The sequence below is a fragment of the Bidens hawaiensis genome, unplaced genomic scaffold (assembly GCF_021521415.1).
Source record: "Bidens hawaiensis isolate Kalapana, Puna unplaced genomic scaffold, B.hawaiensis_p1.1 tig00018568_1, whole genome shotgun sequence".
Lineage (NCBI taxonomy): Eukaryota > Viridiplantae > Streptophyta > Magnoliopsida > Asterales > Asteraceae > Bidens > Bidens hawaiensis.
The window spans coordinates 62851-79408 of record NW_027492810.1 but is presented as its reverse complement, the minus strand read 5'-3'; the positions used below and the strand labels follow the sequence as shown (position 1 = coordinate 79408).

The window sequence follows — 16558 nt, the reverse complement described above, 5'->3', positions numbered from 1 at the left end:
CGGTTTTATTTTATTTACGGTTCTCGTTAGTTAAAGATGAAGGCGGTTAAATTCCGTTTGGTTTCGGTCATATGTTTCATTTCCATGACATTAGTCATGGCCGATTATAACCCGTTCAAGTGAGTGATTTTTGTCATAACTCATGCTATCAATCTTAGTATGGTCCTTAAAATCACGTTTTTAAACAAAATTATACTTAAGTTTATTGTATTTTAATAATCCATATTCATTTTATAGCTACTAGCGGTCTCAAATTTAAAAAAATTGGCACATAGTGGTCCCCCATTAAATAGGACTTAACGGTGTTATACTTTTTTCTGAATTTCTAACTAATGTTTTAGGGATTTTGATCGGAAGGAGGATACGAATCGATTTATGTATAACTTAGCTCGAAACTATGATCCAAACGGCTTGATTTTTGTTAATTGTAAGTTCCAACACTCGAATTGAAGCATTATTTCGTCGTTTTGTAGCACCGTTTCGAACTAAGTTTACATCAATTGGTTCGTATTCTCCTTCCGATCAGAAGCCCTAAAACATAAGTTTGAAAATCGGAAAAAAAGTATAACGTCGTTAAGACATTTTTATTGGGGGACCACTGAGGGCCAACTTTTTTTATCGGCCAATACCATGCAATATGGATTATTATTATCCGATAAACCTTATATATGAAGTTATATATATGTATTTTTTAATAATTATGAGCCTCTTAAAAGGTTGGGTCTGGGTTGGTCGCCTTTTCGCCCTCTCTTTGGCCTGGTCCTGAATGTGCATTGATTTGTGATTTGTAGTGAAACCATAAGCGACCGGAGGGAGCTTGCAAGGCATAAGAAACATAGGGGTCCGTGCATACCGCGTAACTTAATTGACAAATGCTGGCGATGCGACCCCAAATGGGCCGATAACCGCCAGAAGATAGCAAGTTGTGTTCAAGGCTTCGGCCACAACACTATTGGCGGCAAAGGCGGCAAAGTCTACGTGGTCACTAACCCGTCCGACAATGACGTGATCAACCCCCCTCCAGGCACCCTCCGCCACGCAGTCCTCCAACATGAACCACTTTGGATCATTTTCTCCCGCCACATGAACATCAAGCTCCAACGCGAGCTCATTTTCGCTAGCCACAAGACCATAGACGGTCGGGGGTTTCATATCCACATTGCGGGTGGGGCCGGAATTATGTTACAACACATTCGAAATGTCATAATATTCAACATCCACATGTATGATATCACGCCCGCTAAGGGTGGCTTGATCCGATCTTCCGCTCATCATGTTGGTGTGAGAGGCGCAAGTGACGGGGACGCCATTTGCGTGTTCGGGTCTTCGGATATATGGATCGACCATTGCTCGTTCGCGGGCTCATACGATGGACTAATCGACGTTGTCGCCCGTTCCACCGACATAACGATTTCAAATAATCACTTCGTCCGACACGATAAGGTTCGTAAATCGTAACCCTAATTCAAAACCCTTAATTCTTTCCTTTTCATAAACTCAAATTCGGTTTTGAATTCCAGGCTTTGCTATTCGGTGCAAGCGACGAAAAACCCGACGAAAACATGAGAATCACAATCGCTTACAACCATTTCGGGAAAGGACTAACGCAACGGTTACCAGCGGTGCGGTGGGGATTCGTTCACGTGGTGAACAACGATTACACAATGTGGAAGTGCTACGCGATTGGTGGTGCGAGAGGCGCCACGATCATCAGCCAGGGGAACCGGTACAAGGCCGAACACGGTGCCGCCAAGGAGGTGACTCACAGAAATCAAGCTAAGAAAGAAGAATGGAGTAAATGGACATGGAGATCAGAAGGAGATCTGATGCTGAATGGAGCATTCTTTGTTAATTCAGGCAACCCGCATTGGGCCAAGCAGTACAAGGGCTACCCGTTGATGAGACCCGAACCGGCTCATAAGGTTCACGAGCTCACCAACTTCGCCGGTGCTGCACTAGGGTGCAGAGTAGGATTACCCTGTTAAATGTTTGTTTCCTTTTTGCTGTTTAGGATTCAGCTAACAACCAATATTCAAATCATTCTAATTTTTATGTCTTTTCATTTCTATATTTTCACATGTGAAAGTGTCACAAGTCTATCATACCAACAACTAGTGTTGCAAAAATCCCGACTAGTCACCGATTAATCTCCGATTAACCGCTAGTCCCCACTTCACTGATTAATTTAAGGCTAGTCAACCAATTAATCGGTTAGTGGTCAAATCCAGCCAAAATCGTAGGTTTCCAGTCAAATCCGGCCAAAATCGGCAGTTTCGGGCAAGATTCCGACCAAAATCAACGGTTTCCAGCGAGATTTCGACCAAAATCAGTGGTTCAGCACGAGATTTCAGGATAAACTAGCGGATTCAAGCGAGATTCCAGCCAAAATATGTTTGTGTATGTATAAAACTGAAAATTACATATAAAAATGTGTGCGTTTATATATATAATTAAAAATTATGCATTAAAGTCAAATCTGATTAATCCCGATTAATCGCTAGTCTCCACCCCACCGCCCGACTAGCGATTTTTACAACACTGCTAACAACCAAACAATAGTCCTTATTAAAGAATTAACAAATTCAAATTACATACCATAAGGTTCAATGTAATCCCAAAGTATAACATAACATACAAGATAAATAACCTTATTCAGTGAAAATTTGCACGCGACGCCATGGAAAAGCAGCAAGCAAGTGAATATACATAAACGTTGAGACGCATCCCATTTAAAATATAAAAACGACACTGTCGTGAACTCGGGATTTCTGGTTCTGAGCCACGCACTCGGATATCCACATTAAGTTCCTGATTTCCTGCTCCTTCAGTCGCATGTATGCGAAGAACACGCCATAGTGGAACTGTGTGTTTGTACACGAAGACCAATATCAATATAAGAAATTTGTGAAATAAAGTAGTTTTAATGAGTATAATAATTAATTTAATAAAAGAGTAACCTGCTGCTCAAAAGATAGGCAGAGTCGTTTAACTTCCTCTTCATAAAACGCCTTATCGAGCATCTGGCTCTCTCCGTATGACAGTTTGGAGAATATCGGTTGATACGGAGGGTACTTCTCCATCACACCACGAACCTACAAGTGATGTTTTTGAACTCGGTGAGACTGGTAATTTACCATTCTACCCCTCATAGGATAATGTAATGAATAAAGCATATATACCTGATCTATGTCTTCACAAATAGCAAGTTCCTCATGGCCATAAGGGTAACTATTTTAAACGAAACGGAAGACAAAAACTTTTACGTAAATAATAAGATTAATAAAAAAATCTCTAACTAGTAAATCCATACTTACAGTAAACCGAAACTAGAATACAGTTTCCTGCGGTCATCTCGAGTAAGCTCGGTTCCAATACTGCATACACAAAACACATGATTTGACATGTTCCGGTTTTAGCTAAATTTATTTATTTGAATTGCAAATTTACACATATTTGCAGTACCTGTTTATTGTGATATTAACAGCTCTCCTGTCGGCCTCAAATGCTAGAAGATCAGACATAATTTCCGCAGTCGCGCCGCCTAGTTTCTGTTTAAGGATTAATGTTAGAAGTTAGAACATAAATTTAGGAAGATACTTGCAGATTCCAATAAAACTAACAAATGCTGACCTGGCAAAACCGGTAGAAGTCCTCAAGATAGGCCTTGTAAAGTGTATTTCTCATAATCTCAATGTTCATATCATCCAAATCCTGCGTATGATATATTTGCTTATTGCTATGCTATTTATTTATTTAAAATTGACTAATTCAAAATAATCATATATAATATAGTAATATACCTCGGATGTGATGCACTCAGAGAAGTATGGAGCAAGTGGTGTGTCAACAAGCACGAGCCGATAAAGCTCGCGCATGTTCTGAGCAACTGCCAGGGTGGCGATGCTGAAGAAACAAACAGAAAGATAATACCATATCAGCATTTGCAGCAACAAATGAAAAATGTTTTGAAAAAGAAAAAACTTACCTGTCAAACATTCCCAGAGGATGGCATTTCTCTAACAGTTCTTGAACATCTCGTTCATGCAAAGTTCCAGTAACAATCAGGACAACATTATCAATCATGTGACCATATCTGTAAGAGCAACAGAAAAGGTAGTCCCGGTAAATTAAGATTAATCAATCTTAGTAATGAAGAAAAAGTGCATCTTTAAAAGAGTGAAGTAAAACAGCATACGTTATGTACTCTAAGAAGGTTGACAAAGGCTCAGTGGCTTGGCATAACATGTGTTTATACTCATCAACCAGCTTAAGGGTGCATTTCTCTACAATTGTAGTGGTATGCAATGGTGAAGGCTCTGCGTAAAAAAAAAGAAAAAATTATCGCAAAAAAATAACATCATCTTTATAATAGTGAGCCATCAGTTGATTCTGTAAAAACATTTCATTCTTGTACAATTAAAGAACTTAAAACTGATTTATGCATAGATATTTTAGTCTTTGTGAACTAAAACCAAACAAGAGTTGACAAGACACATTTCCTGTAACATTTTACACACAAAAACTCATTTCGGGGCTGTTTGGCAATCTTGTGCTGAATCATTAAGATTTAAGAAGCATAACTGATTAAGAGATCATCCAGCATGTCTCTAAAACTTAACCATTAAGAAGCTTCATTAACCAAACACACTCTACCTCTTACCGATTCAGAGGTAGCCTCCTAAACAGCCCCTCAGTAAAATTTATCATAAAGTCCCAATGTGATCTTGAGTGAAGAAAATACGTATCATCGAAGACATGGAAAAAAGTTGCTAAAACACTTTCAATTCATGCAAAAATTAGGTTCATTTCTAGGAGGGACTCGGGAGCATATAAAAGTGAATGCACATCTAGACTACCCATGATGCAAATCTCTTTATTTGAATTTTGATTTTTAATATCTTTTATTATTTTTATGTTATCTCGTTTCCTAGTTTATCTTTTTCCATGTTTAGTATAAATAGGGATCAAGGTTGTTTAGATTATTAGTTTTTGATTAAGTTTGATATAATAAGAACATTGTTCTTTGAACCTTTGGTTTGTTTATTCGTCTTTGTTAATCATGAGTAGAGGTGGCAAATGGGTTGGGTTGGGTCGAAACGGGTCATGGGTCGGAACGGGTTAGGGTCGAAACGGGTTAGAGTCGAAACGGGTCACTTAAAAAAGGGTTGTTTTGGTTCGGGTCGGAACGGGTTAGGGTCAACAGGTTCGGGTTAAACGGGTCAAGGTTGGAACGGGTCAAAACTCGTTTAAGTGATTTTTCATTTCGTTTCAGCGCGTAACGGCTCGTTTAAGCGATTTTTCAGTTCGTTTCAGCGCGCAACAGCTCGTTTAAGCGATTTTTCAGTCCGTTTCAGCGCGTAGCAGCTCGTTTTTCAGCGCGCAACAGCTCGTTTAAGCGACTTTTCAGTTCGTTTCAGCGCGTAACAGCTCGTTTAAGCGATTTTTCAGTTCGTTTCAGCGCGTAACAGCTCGTTTAAGCGATTTTTCAGTTCGTTTCATCGCGTAACAGCTCGTTTAAGCGATTTTTCAGTTTGTTTCAGCATCTAATAGCTCGTTTCAGCACTTAACAGCTTGCTTTTGCGATTATTCAGTTCTTTTCATCACTTAACAGCTTGTTTCAGCATGTTTTTGTTCCGTTGTTGTCGACTTTTCAGTTTCGGTTAATTTGTCGATTTTTTTTTGAACGAGGACAACGGACGAAACGTTTTAGTTTTTTTTACATTTTTTGTTTTTGTTTTATTTTTTGAGTTATGATTTTTTTATTAATTTTTTTGAATATTTTTTGATGGTTTCTTTAAGATCAAAATCCCTCAAAAAAAACAAATAAAAAATCATAACTCAAAATATAAACGAATAACGAAAAAGGTAAAAAAACTAAAATATTTTCGCCGTTATCCTCGTTCATCAAAAAAAAAAAAAACCCGACAAATTAACCGAAATCGAAATGTCGACGAAAACGAATCAAAAACCTTAATCGACCCGTCTAGTGCGAAAACTCGAAAGAAACCGAAACCCAACCCGTCCAGTGCTAAAACTCGTGTCGGCACGAAAGCTGATCCGAGCCGAAACCTAAACCGATATCGTTCCAATCTAAAACCCGTTTCAACCCAAACATGTCACTTTTCCTTAAGACACTAACCCACATCGACCCATGTAGTTAAATTTGTCAACCCATTTTGACCCAAAAATAAGAATGTGGAATTTCAAGTGACCCATTTTGACCCATTTAATTAAAACCTATAACCCAAATCAACCCATTTGAATTTTAAAACAACCCAAATTGACCCATTTGGAATGGTTTGGGTCAAGGTTGCCACCCCTAATCATGAGTCTCTCGAGCCATTGATCGCTTCCGAAACTGCATCAGTTGGTATCAGAGCTTTTGGTTATCAAATGGCTCGACGTGAGGATGAATACTTTCTTGCTCGTAGATTCGCCGCCAGAGGCAACGACAGAAGTATGTTTGATTCACATGCCCACGGTAGAGATTGGTATTCTACTAGCAGAGTCGCCTCGAGAGACAGCAGTGGAATCCATCCCGATCCGCGGGATCTTAAGATCGAACGACTCCGACAACGAGTCCGCGATCTTGAAGAGATTAAACGACTCCGACAACGAGTTCGAGATCTTGAGGAGATCAAACGACTCCGAAAACGAGTCCGCGATCTCAAGTTGCAACGAGAGATGCGTAAGGCGGAAACCGAGTCGAGCACCGTCGTCTGGGACGAAGGTGATGACGGAGAGGAGCATTCGTTTAACTATCACCCACCTCGGTTCAACGGACCGATCTGTCACGAGGGCGAGTCGCAAGATGAGCCTAAGTTTGATGAAGGCGGAAGTGATTTCGATGAGGAAGAATATTCGTTTGTGCAAGATGTTAGCTGAATTACTGTTCAAGAAAACGAACCAATATATGCGGTTTTAAGGAGAGAAACGACCATTAACGGTGGTACGCCAACTCATATGTTGGCTGATGGTGGTGTTCCAACAATGGTTCCGACGGTGGAGCTGTTGGTATTGGGTCTCAAACTCCGTCCGGGGTAATTCCGACGGTAGGGACTGGTATTCCGGCTTCCTATATTGACAGTCCATATTTCTCACCAAAAGATCTGGATTCGTTTATTGACCCTCAATTTTCGGGATTTCAACTTAATGGTGATTGGGCTAATCAACCGATAATTACGGACTTTCAAAATGGAAAAAATATTCAAATGAAGGAAAGTATGTCAGGTTTTAATAATAAGGATCTTCATATTGATATGAAGGGTACATTAATTGAGAATTTAAGGCCCATGCATCGAAAATTATGTGAAAACCACGTAGAAAAAACTACTCTACAGCAATGTCTTTTAAGTCCTTTTATTTATTCCATGGGTGGTGGTTTTTCAAATCAAGTGGTGTCACAAAATAAAGATGCTAATCTGGATCATGAGAGGCATGAGATGAAACCTGAAGTTGAAATGTTTAGGTGGGTCGTGATGATACTTAATAAGAATCGGGTTGATTTTCCTTTTGAACCCGGTGGATTGCCTTTGATATTTTCAAGTTTTCTTTTAAAGATTTTCAAGTTGTCCATGAAAAAGAACAACGGAGCCGGTCTTTTATCTCAGGTAGTCAATGAATTTTTCGACGTTCTCAAGACTCGAGGACGAGTCTTTTCCGAAGACGGGGAGATAGAGGTGGGGAGAACCGGAAACCCGGTAGACCTAGGCGGTACGAGTTTACAGTCGGGTGAGACGACCCGTAAAGTCGAACAAATTGGGTGGGTAATGGTGTTGATAAATAAGCATCGAGTTGATGTTCCTTTTGATCCGGGTGGCTTTGTTTCGAAGACAAAACTCGAGGTCGAGTTTTTTCGAAGACGGGGAGTATGATGCAAATCTCTTTATTTGAATTTTGATTTTTAATATCTTTTATTATTTTAATGTTATCTCGTTTCCTAGTTTATCTTTTTCCATGTTTAGTATAAATAGGGATCAAGGTTGTTTAGATTATTAGTTTTTTATTAAGTTTGATATAATAAGAACATTGTTCTTTGAACCTTTGGTTCGTTTATTCGTCTTTGTTAATCATAAGTCTCTCGAGCCATTGATCGCTTCCGAAACTGCATCAACCCAGGTACCAGTTTCTTTATAGAAGAGCATTTAATTTAGTCTACATTAAAACAGTGTGACTGATCTTGGTTCTTTGCGCAAACTAAGCTCCCTAAGCAATCAGATTAGGAGTGCCCAGTATTTGAATCGGACTCGAGGATCTCAAAATTCGATTTTCAACTATTCACATTCGATTCGGTTCAAATTCGAATTGGTAATCGAACTTATGTTTTTAAATCCGATTCAATTCGAATTCAAATAATACATTTTATTTTTATTATAAATATACACATTTTTAAAAATAAATTACATCTCTTTTAAGTTCAAAGACTAAAAGGTGAAAGTTCATCATTTTGGTTATTAATTAATGTACTTGGACGTTCTCACTTTGAATATTTAGGATGCTACAACTTTGTGTGATTTATTTGTTTATAGACTTGTGATTTTTATTGTTAAAAAACTCTTAATTTGTAATGGTTTTGAAATTGGAATTAAAATTATATTTTTTAAAACTGATTTCGAATCGAATCCATTCGAATTCGAACTTCATTCATAAATCAAATCGAATTTCGAATTCGAATCCAGCTTCAAAGTTTCAAAAGTCGAATAATTCAATTCGAATAAATCGAATATTCAAACTCGATTCGTTGAGCACCCCTAAATCAGATTATCATGAACCACTTGATAATTCTCATAATTGCATTAAACTCTTGCAATCAGATCAAATTAAAATTGATCTAGAATTCCATATCATGGTTGCAGAAGTCGCTAGCAATGCAGTCATTATCGGTGGTATCTCGGTTATCGGTGCTTATGTTAAATATCGGTCTGTATATCGGTACCGATAATATCGGCGATATTGGACCGATATATCACCGATATTCCCGATATCAGAGTTTTAAAGTCTTAATTATCAACTTTTAATGTTCAACGTTAGTGTTTTAAGTCTTAATCAGTTCCAACTTGCTACGATTATTAGTGTTTTGCAAGTTACAAAAGGTTAATTTATTCATAGTAGAAGAGTATAATGAATTATTAGTATTAAATTACTATATACATAAATTCTTCATAATATTAAAATAACCGATATCTCAAATACCAGTCCTCAACCAATATTCAATACTTTCCGCGTTAACTGCTTAGAATATCGGTATCAGTAATATTGGCAATATTGACTGATATATCACCGATATTCCCAATATCAATGTTTTAAGTCTTAATCGGCATCAGTTCCTACTTGCTACGATTATTAGCGTTTTCCTTTTGCAAGTTGCAAAAGGTTAATTAGTTAATGGTAGGACGAGATAATACTGAATTATTATTAGTATTAAATTGCTATATATATATATTTATAAATTCTTCACGATATTAAAATAACCGATATCTCAAATACCAGTCGAGCTCGACCGATATCTGATATTTTTCCGCGTTAACTGGTTAGAATATCAGATCAAATTAAGGATCTATATAGGTACACAGTTCCTACTTGCTATGATTATTAGTGTTTTGTAAGTTGCAAAATGTTAACTTATTAATGGTAGGAGAGTATACTGATTACTGAATTATTAATACTAAATTGCTATATAAATTTTGCATCAAATAATTTCAATCAGAACAATTGATCTCTAACTCCACATAATAATTGACCTAACTAATTAGGTACACAGTGAATATAATAATATATATAGATATAGATATAGATATACCGTTTTGAAGATAAGGACCGTATTCAGTAGCAGTGAGATGCATCTTAATATCATCTAGGGTTTCACACTGGCAGAGGTTATTGTAATCAGCAGCGGTTAATAAACCAGATCTGTGGCCTCGGACGATTGCTTCAAGGTATCCGCCGTGGATGTTGAACGTCATCGCTTCGAATCCGTACATCCTCTCCGATTGATTGATTGATTCAAACAGATCAGTTGAATTCAATTGGATTGAATTAACAATGGAGATCAGATCAAATGAAGAGAGGTTATTATTATTATTATTATTATTATTATGGATTGAATCGTGGTTTGTGGATGGATGGATCGGTGATTACGTGGCGCGTTAATAATAATGGGCTTTGTGACCCAAATTGTTGCCAGTAATAATGGGCTTGTTTAGAGGTGGGCTGATAAGAAAGTTTAGGACCCGACTGAAACCGGTTCCTACCGGTACTTTAACCGCTGGTATAACCTGGTATTAGACTTCTCCTCGGAACCAGAATCGATCCGGACACGTGCGGAACCGGGATTGGAAATACCCGCTCAAAACTCAAAAATAATCCGGAAAACCCGGTCAAATACCGACTCTACCCGGAACCGGTTCCTACCCGACCCGGTTTTGACTTTTGCTGACTATCACAGTTTCGGTTCCTGAAAATAAACTGTTTATGCACCTCTAATCATCGGTTCTGAGTAGGGATGAGCAAAATCGGGACCGATTTCGGTACCGATTTGCTACCGTTGGTACCGAATCGGTACCAAAGTTTTAAGTTCGGGATCGGTATGGTACGGTGCCGGTATTTCCTGATTTTTTACCTCCGGTACCAGTATAATCCCAGTCCCGTACCGGTACCAAGAATTAGGGATTTTCGGGATCAGGATCGGTATGGTACGGTGCCGGTATTTCCTGATTTTTTACCTCCGGTACCAGTATAATCCTGGTCCCGTACCGGTACCAAGAATTAGGGATTTTCGGGATCGGGACCGATCGGTACCGGTCCGGTACCATGCTCATCCCAAGTTCTGAGTATAATCATAATCAGGTTTGCCGGATTTTTATGGTCGGTACGGTTCTGGGGAGAAACTGAAACATGGTTCATACCTGCGTGTCAGGTAGGACTGGGTCTAGGTCCGATACACAGAGTCATGTTTGGAACGGGGTTTTATGTCCACCTCTAAAGCTGACTGTTGTATTTGGTTGGGAGTTGATGGATTATTGGCAAGACCATCTCCAATAATCATTAATTTTGTTGGCCTAGGCGAAAAAAAGATTGGGCTTTAAATAGAAAGGTTTTTTTTTGGATTTAAACTATTATTAAACTTTTAGATTACTTGGTAATAATTTGGGCTGTACATTTTTTAAAAAATGAGCTTTAGCATTAAGAATAAATATTTTTTTCAAAAGAAGCTTACATATATTTAATAAATATCAGGGCCTAAAGAGGCGATCAGATTGAGGACAACCGACCTCCCCGCTCCTTTCATAGTCGGACCTGGTTAGCGGCCTAGCAGTTTAGACTGTCCAGCTCGAACACATGCATGCCAAGGATACAACCATGACTTGCGAAGTGCGAACACTTAAAACTCATGTAAGTCAAACACAACTCGTCTGACCCATTTATCTAAACGTGTCAAATGAGTGGACAAGTAATAATCAAGTTGTAAATATGTAATCAGATTAGCAGGTTGTAACATGTATAAGTTGAATTAAACGTGTTAACATATCAACCGAATTATTTATCATCAAATGGCTAAATCTAGTCTGACGTACATGTTTCTATGCATGACGTACAAGCCATAATGCAATGAATATTCTGGTTAAACCAACCAGAAAGACAAAGTAGGATATAATCAAGTGGCTCACATGAAACACACTGTGAACCTTCGTCCTCTTGTGTTCGATAGTTTCGTGTTCTGTCGGCCAACGTACGGAGGTCCGGCTGACGTCACCGAAGGCTGATCATCATCCTCAATTAACAGGTTCCTCAATCCTCTTCAGTTTTTGTTATTATTATTATTACTATTCGATTGTTCATTTACTTTGTTTCACAGATCTGAGGTTCAAATAGAATAAGTAATAAGTTTATTGATAATAATAATAATAATGGAATAATTGTTATATAGATTGAATTGTTTTTGTTGATGGATTAAGGCAATTAAGGATTTGACTAGCTAGGCCTTGTGTATGGTTTTGTCATTTTGTGTATGGTTGCCGGTTCGAATCCCGAGCCCAACCGGGTTTTTGTCCCACCATATGTTACGCCTAGGGGGTGCACACGAGCCGCTCGCGAGCTACTTGAGATTGGCTCTACTTGAGATTGGCTCGTGAAAAATCTCGATCGAGCCAGGCTTAATCGTACCCGAGCCCGAGCTTGAGCCTAAAAGTACGATTAATAAATGAGCCCGAGCCTAAAAGTAAGCTCAATTAATAAATGAGCCCGAGCCCGAGCCCGAGCCCGAGCCTGTGCTTCACTTATCGAGCTCAAGCCGGCTCGTGAGCCTAAACTAGCCTGTCATTTACATAATTTTTTAATATATAAGTTTAATAATTATTAATTAGTATATATAATATCATGAAAAAATAAATAATAATAACTAAATAGTATATATTATTTTATACATAAAATATTAATGGAAAAAGTATATACAAAAATAATTAAAAATATATAAAATTATAATTAATTATTAGTAAACGAGCTTGGCTCGAGCTTTGAAAATAGAGCTTGAAACGAGATCGAGTTCCTGTGTAAGTTAAACGAGCCGAGCTTGAACCTAGTCAAGCTTAGGCTCGGCTCGTTTGCACAAGCCCGAGAGTTCTGCTCTTGTGGTGGCACAACGACTGTCAAGTGGCAGCCGGCGGTATGGTTCCCGGGTGAACGCCCAAGCTAAACTCTAAAGCTAACGTGGGCCTGGTTAAGACAACACAGTCTGGCCAGAGTGGGGTAACAAGTGTAGTAGCCTAAACACAAGAAAGTCGTTCTGAAAAAATATAATTGTTTTTGTTGATGTATAAGTAATAAGTTTATTGATAATATTATTCGAAGATGTCGACACCGGCGAGGAAGAGGCTAATGAGGGATTTCAAGAGGTTGCAGCAGGATCCGCCTGCTGGAATAAGTGGTGCTCCCTATGATAATAATATCATGCTCTGGAACGCGGTTATATTCGGGTACGGTTACACCTGAATTCATGTTGTATTAATGATATGATTTTTTTATGTTGATTAGTTTTATTTTTTTAATTGCAGTCCTGATGACACTCCTTGGGATGGAGGTGAGTGATTTTTTAATATCGTATATTTGTATTGAACGTCTGTTTAAAGTTTATGTAGAAAAGAAACGAACTTCTTTTATGTTTGTTTTCTAAAGCATGTTCCTTTTACGTGCATGACGGTTAAAAACACTAGTCAAAGTAACAAGAATCACACTTTACAAGTAGTAATGGATTTGATTCTCGAGATTATTCGCATATGCTTTTTTGTTCATTATTTGATTGACTTATTTATTGTATAAACATTTAACTGATATTCGTAAACGTTAAAGAAGTTTTGAGGTAACAAATTAGGTAACATATATCGGGCTCTCTCAGGTACGTTCAAGTTGACGCTGCAGTTCTCAGAAGATTATCCAAATAAGCCACCGACAGTACGGTTTATTTCCAGAATGTTTCATCCAAACAGTAAGTTATTGTTACAACAAGATTTCATCTATTTTCGTTTTTGCATGTGAATGTTGTGGCTCTTGGGGTGCAAATGAGCCGAGCTGCTCGAGATCGGCTCGTTAAAAAGCTCGTTCGAGCCAAGCTTTATCGAGCCTGAGCTCAAGCCTAAAAATAAGCTTGTTTAATACACGAGCCCAAGCCCGAGCTTTACTTATCGAGCTCGAGCCGGCTCGCGAGCCTAAACGAGCCTGTCATTTGTATAATTTTTTTAAAATATATATATTTAATAATTATTAATTAATAAATATAATGTTATGAAAAAATAAATAAAAATAACTAAATAATATATATTCTTTTATAAATTAAATTATAATAGAAAAAAATATATAAAATAATTATAATTATATAAAAAAAATAATTGATAAATTGTAAATGAGCCGAGCTCGAGCTTCAAAATCCACTCACGAGCCGAGCTCGAGTTTTGAAAATAGAGCTCGAAACGAGCCGAGCTCTAGCCTAGTTGAGCTCGGGCTCGGCTCATTTGCACCTTAGTCGTGAGCGTTTATGCATGCGAGTGTCGTGAAGCTTGTTTTTGTGTGAGTAGCATTGAAAATCGTGTCATTGTGTTGCTAGACGGGCTTAACTTATAAGTTACCGACTCGCTGCTAAATATTATGATGTTTACATAAAACTGATTTATGCGTTTTGTTGTTCAATTTATGGTCTTGGTGTTGGTGATGGTTACTTTATTCAAATTATGTTTCTTTTGGCCAGTTTACGCAGACGGGAGCATATGCTTGGACATTCTCCAAAACCAGTGGAGTCCGATTTATGATGTTGCAGCTATACTTACATCGATTCAGGTGAGCCAGATTTAATGATGTGACATGGCTTATTAAGTTATTATCTTTGAGATTTTATATATATGCACACTTGTTTAATTACATGTTTAAGATGGCATAATTAGAAACTAATCATAAGTAGGCCTGTAAACGAACCGAACGATCGGTGGGAAGTTCGTTTATGTTCATTTGTTTAATAAACGAACGAACATGAACAAAAAATTTGTGTTCGTTTAATTAAACGAACGCACATGAACACACGGTCCACTCGTTCACTTATGTTTGTTTATGTATTAATAGAAAATAATTAAATATTATATGTATGAGTTTTCTACTTAAAAGGTTTAATTGTTTTCATTTATGTTCGTTTTGATTTTAAGCAAACGAACACAAATGTTCATTTTTTAAGTATTCGTGTTCATTTAAAGTTAAATGAACGAACACGAACACGGACATGCCCTTGTTTGTGTTCGTTCGATTCGTTTACAGGCTTTCATTATTCATATTGATGAATACATCGGTCTGAATCTCTAGGCTCTGCCAATTTTATCTGTGTTCGTGAACACATTCATTTCGTTAATGAAAGAATACGAACATAAAATCTTGTTCGTGAAGCGTCCATGAACACAGTATTTCCTTAACAAACGAACATGAACATTTCCATCTTTATGTTTTTGTAGTCATTGTTGTGCGACCCGAACCCAAACTCACCAGCCAACTCTGAAGCAGCACGTATGTTTAGTGAAAATAAGCGTGAGTACAACAGAAAAGTGCGTGAGATTGTCGAGCAGAGCTGGACTGCTGACTAGTACTGGAAAAGGTATACGGGCGTATCATAAGTTGTAAAATTACCACTTTGAAGGGCCCTTATATCATCATATGCTTGTTTAAGAAGCAACATTAATAATGGTAACAAGAAGTGTTCATTTGCATGTATGTCATGTTATATTTAAGTTTCATTTGTAGGGGATTATTATAAACTTGTTATATCTCATTTGTGTTTTGTTGCTTGTTTGCAGTATGGCTTTTTTGTACATAATGATTTCTTGTAATATATTGGTCTTGACTCTTGAATCTGTTTTTTTTTTTGTCTAATGGTTTTTGAGTGACGTAAGTGTTTATAGTTCCGGTGAGACTACATACGGTCTTCTTCTGATGGCTGCGTACTTAGTCTCGGTCACAGAAGGTTGCCCGGAGGTGGTTAAACTTTGGACCCTTGGCGGCAGTGGCGAAGGTTCTCAAGCCCCCGGCCCCCCATGTTTTTTTACGCAGTAGTGTAAATTAACCCGTTTTCGTCCGAAAATTTTAATACGTAGTGTAAATTTAGTCGTTTTCGGTCGAAATTTTTTTATACGTAGTGTAAAATTTAGCCGTTTTCGGTTGAAATTTTTTATATGTAGTGTAATATTTAGCTGTTTTCGGTCGAAATTTTTAATACGTAATGCAAATTTTAGCCATTTTCGGGCGAAAATTTTTATACGTAGTGTAAATTTAGCCGTTTTCGGTCGAAAATTTTATACGTAGTGTAAATTTTAGCCGTTTTCGGACGAAATATTTTATATATAGTGTAAATTTAGCCGTTTTTGGCCGAAAATTTGAGCCCGTCCGCCTTCGTTTGTGAAATTTTTTATACATTTTGAGTCCGCCCCCCTCGGTGTCTTAGTCCAAGCTTCGCCACTGCTTGGCGGCATTGACGAATCTGTAGGAGTAATCGTCATGGACCACCTTTCTACTCGTGTCATATTACTTTTAAAAAATTATGTATTCTTCTTTTAATTAATTCACAAGTTAAACTAATTAACAGAGCATGTTATATTTTTTTTTATTTTATTTTTCGTTTGTGCATGTCGCAACGTGCGAGTTTGGGAGCGTGAGTTTTGACATTACATAGGATAAAAACATAATATGAACAAGTTTCCATACGCTTTTGTTTATACGACTATATTTTGTGTTTTATCTTTCATTTGATATAACGAATACATCAAAACCAAAAAAACTTTACATGCAATGGCCAATGGGCGGATACAAGCACAAATTACTCAACTCTAGCACAAAAAAAAAAAAAAAAAACACACACACACGCTAGAATTGATGCTCCAACTTGAAAAGGTGGAATAAAAGACATGAACAAACTGCCGAATTGTTGTTGCACATATGATCCTTAAAGTACGGATATGCACGTGTAACACAGCGCGCACGATATCGTCAGAGCTGGTAATCATGTAGAGTATTAACTTTTCTTAATTATATGACC

The 16558-nt window shown here is 37.6% G+C and overlaps 3 protein-coding genes across 3 annotated transcripts; 2 read left to right on the top strand and 1 right to left on the bottom strand.

Moving 5' to 3' along the window:
* Window positions 1–786: 786 nt before the first annotated feature.
* Window positions 787–2075, top strand: LOC143556373 (pectate lyase-like; the record flags this gene model as incomplete). Its single annotated transcript, XM_077045709.1, has 2 exons — window positions 787–1443; window positions 1521–2075. Coding segments are annotated over 2 exons (1122 nt in total), but the record flags the coding sequence as incomplete, so codon positions are not given.
* A 529-nt stretch (window positions 2076–2604) lies between these two features.
* Window positions 2605–10040, bottom strand: LOC143556372 (V-type proton ATPase subunit d2). The gene is made up of 10 exons (XM_077045708.1): window positions 9800–10040; window positions 4196–4316; window positions 3986–4093; window positions 3801–3903; window positions 3631–3711; window positions 3463–3548; window positions 3315–3374; window positions 3180–3228; window positions 2958–3092; window positions 2605–2861 (listed from the first exon to the last, which is right to left on the bottom strand). Exons 1-10 carry the CDS (start codon window positions 9978–9980, stop codon window positions 2730–2732), a joined length of 1056 nt encoding a protein of 351 aa, XP_076901823.1. The 5' UTR covers window positions 9981–10040; the 3' UTR covers window positions 2605–2729.
* A 1544-nt stretch (window positions 10041–11584) lies between these two features.
* On the top strand, window positions 11585–15378 carry LOC143556371 (ubiquitin-conjugating enzyme E2 2). Its single transcript, XM_077045707.1, has 6 exons — window positions 11585–11782; window positions 12847–12971; window positions 13050–13075; window positions 13391–13480; window positions 14237–14325; window positions 14985–15378. Exons 2-6 carry the CDS (start codon window positions 12847–12849, stop codon window positions 15111–15113), a joined length of 459 nt encoding a protein of 152 aa, XP_076901822.1. The 5' UTR covers window positions 11585–11782; the 3' UTR covers window positions 15114–15378.
* Window positions 15379–16558: the final 1180 nt, after the last annotated feature.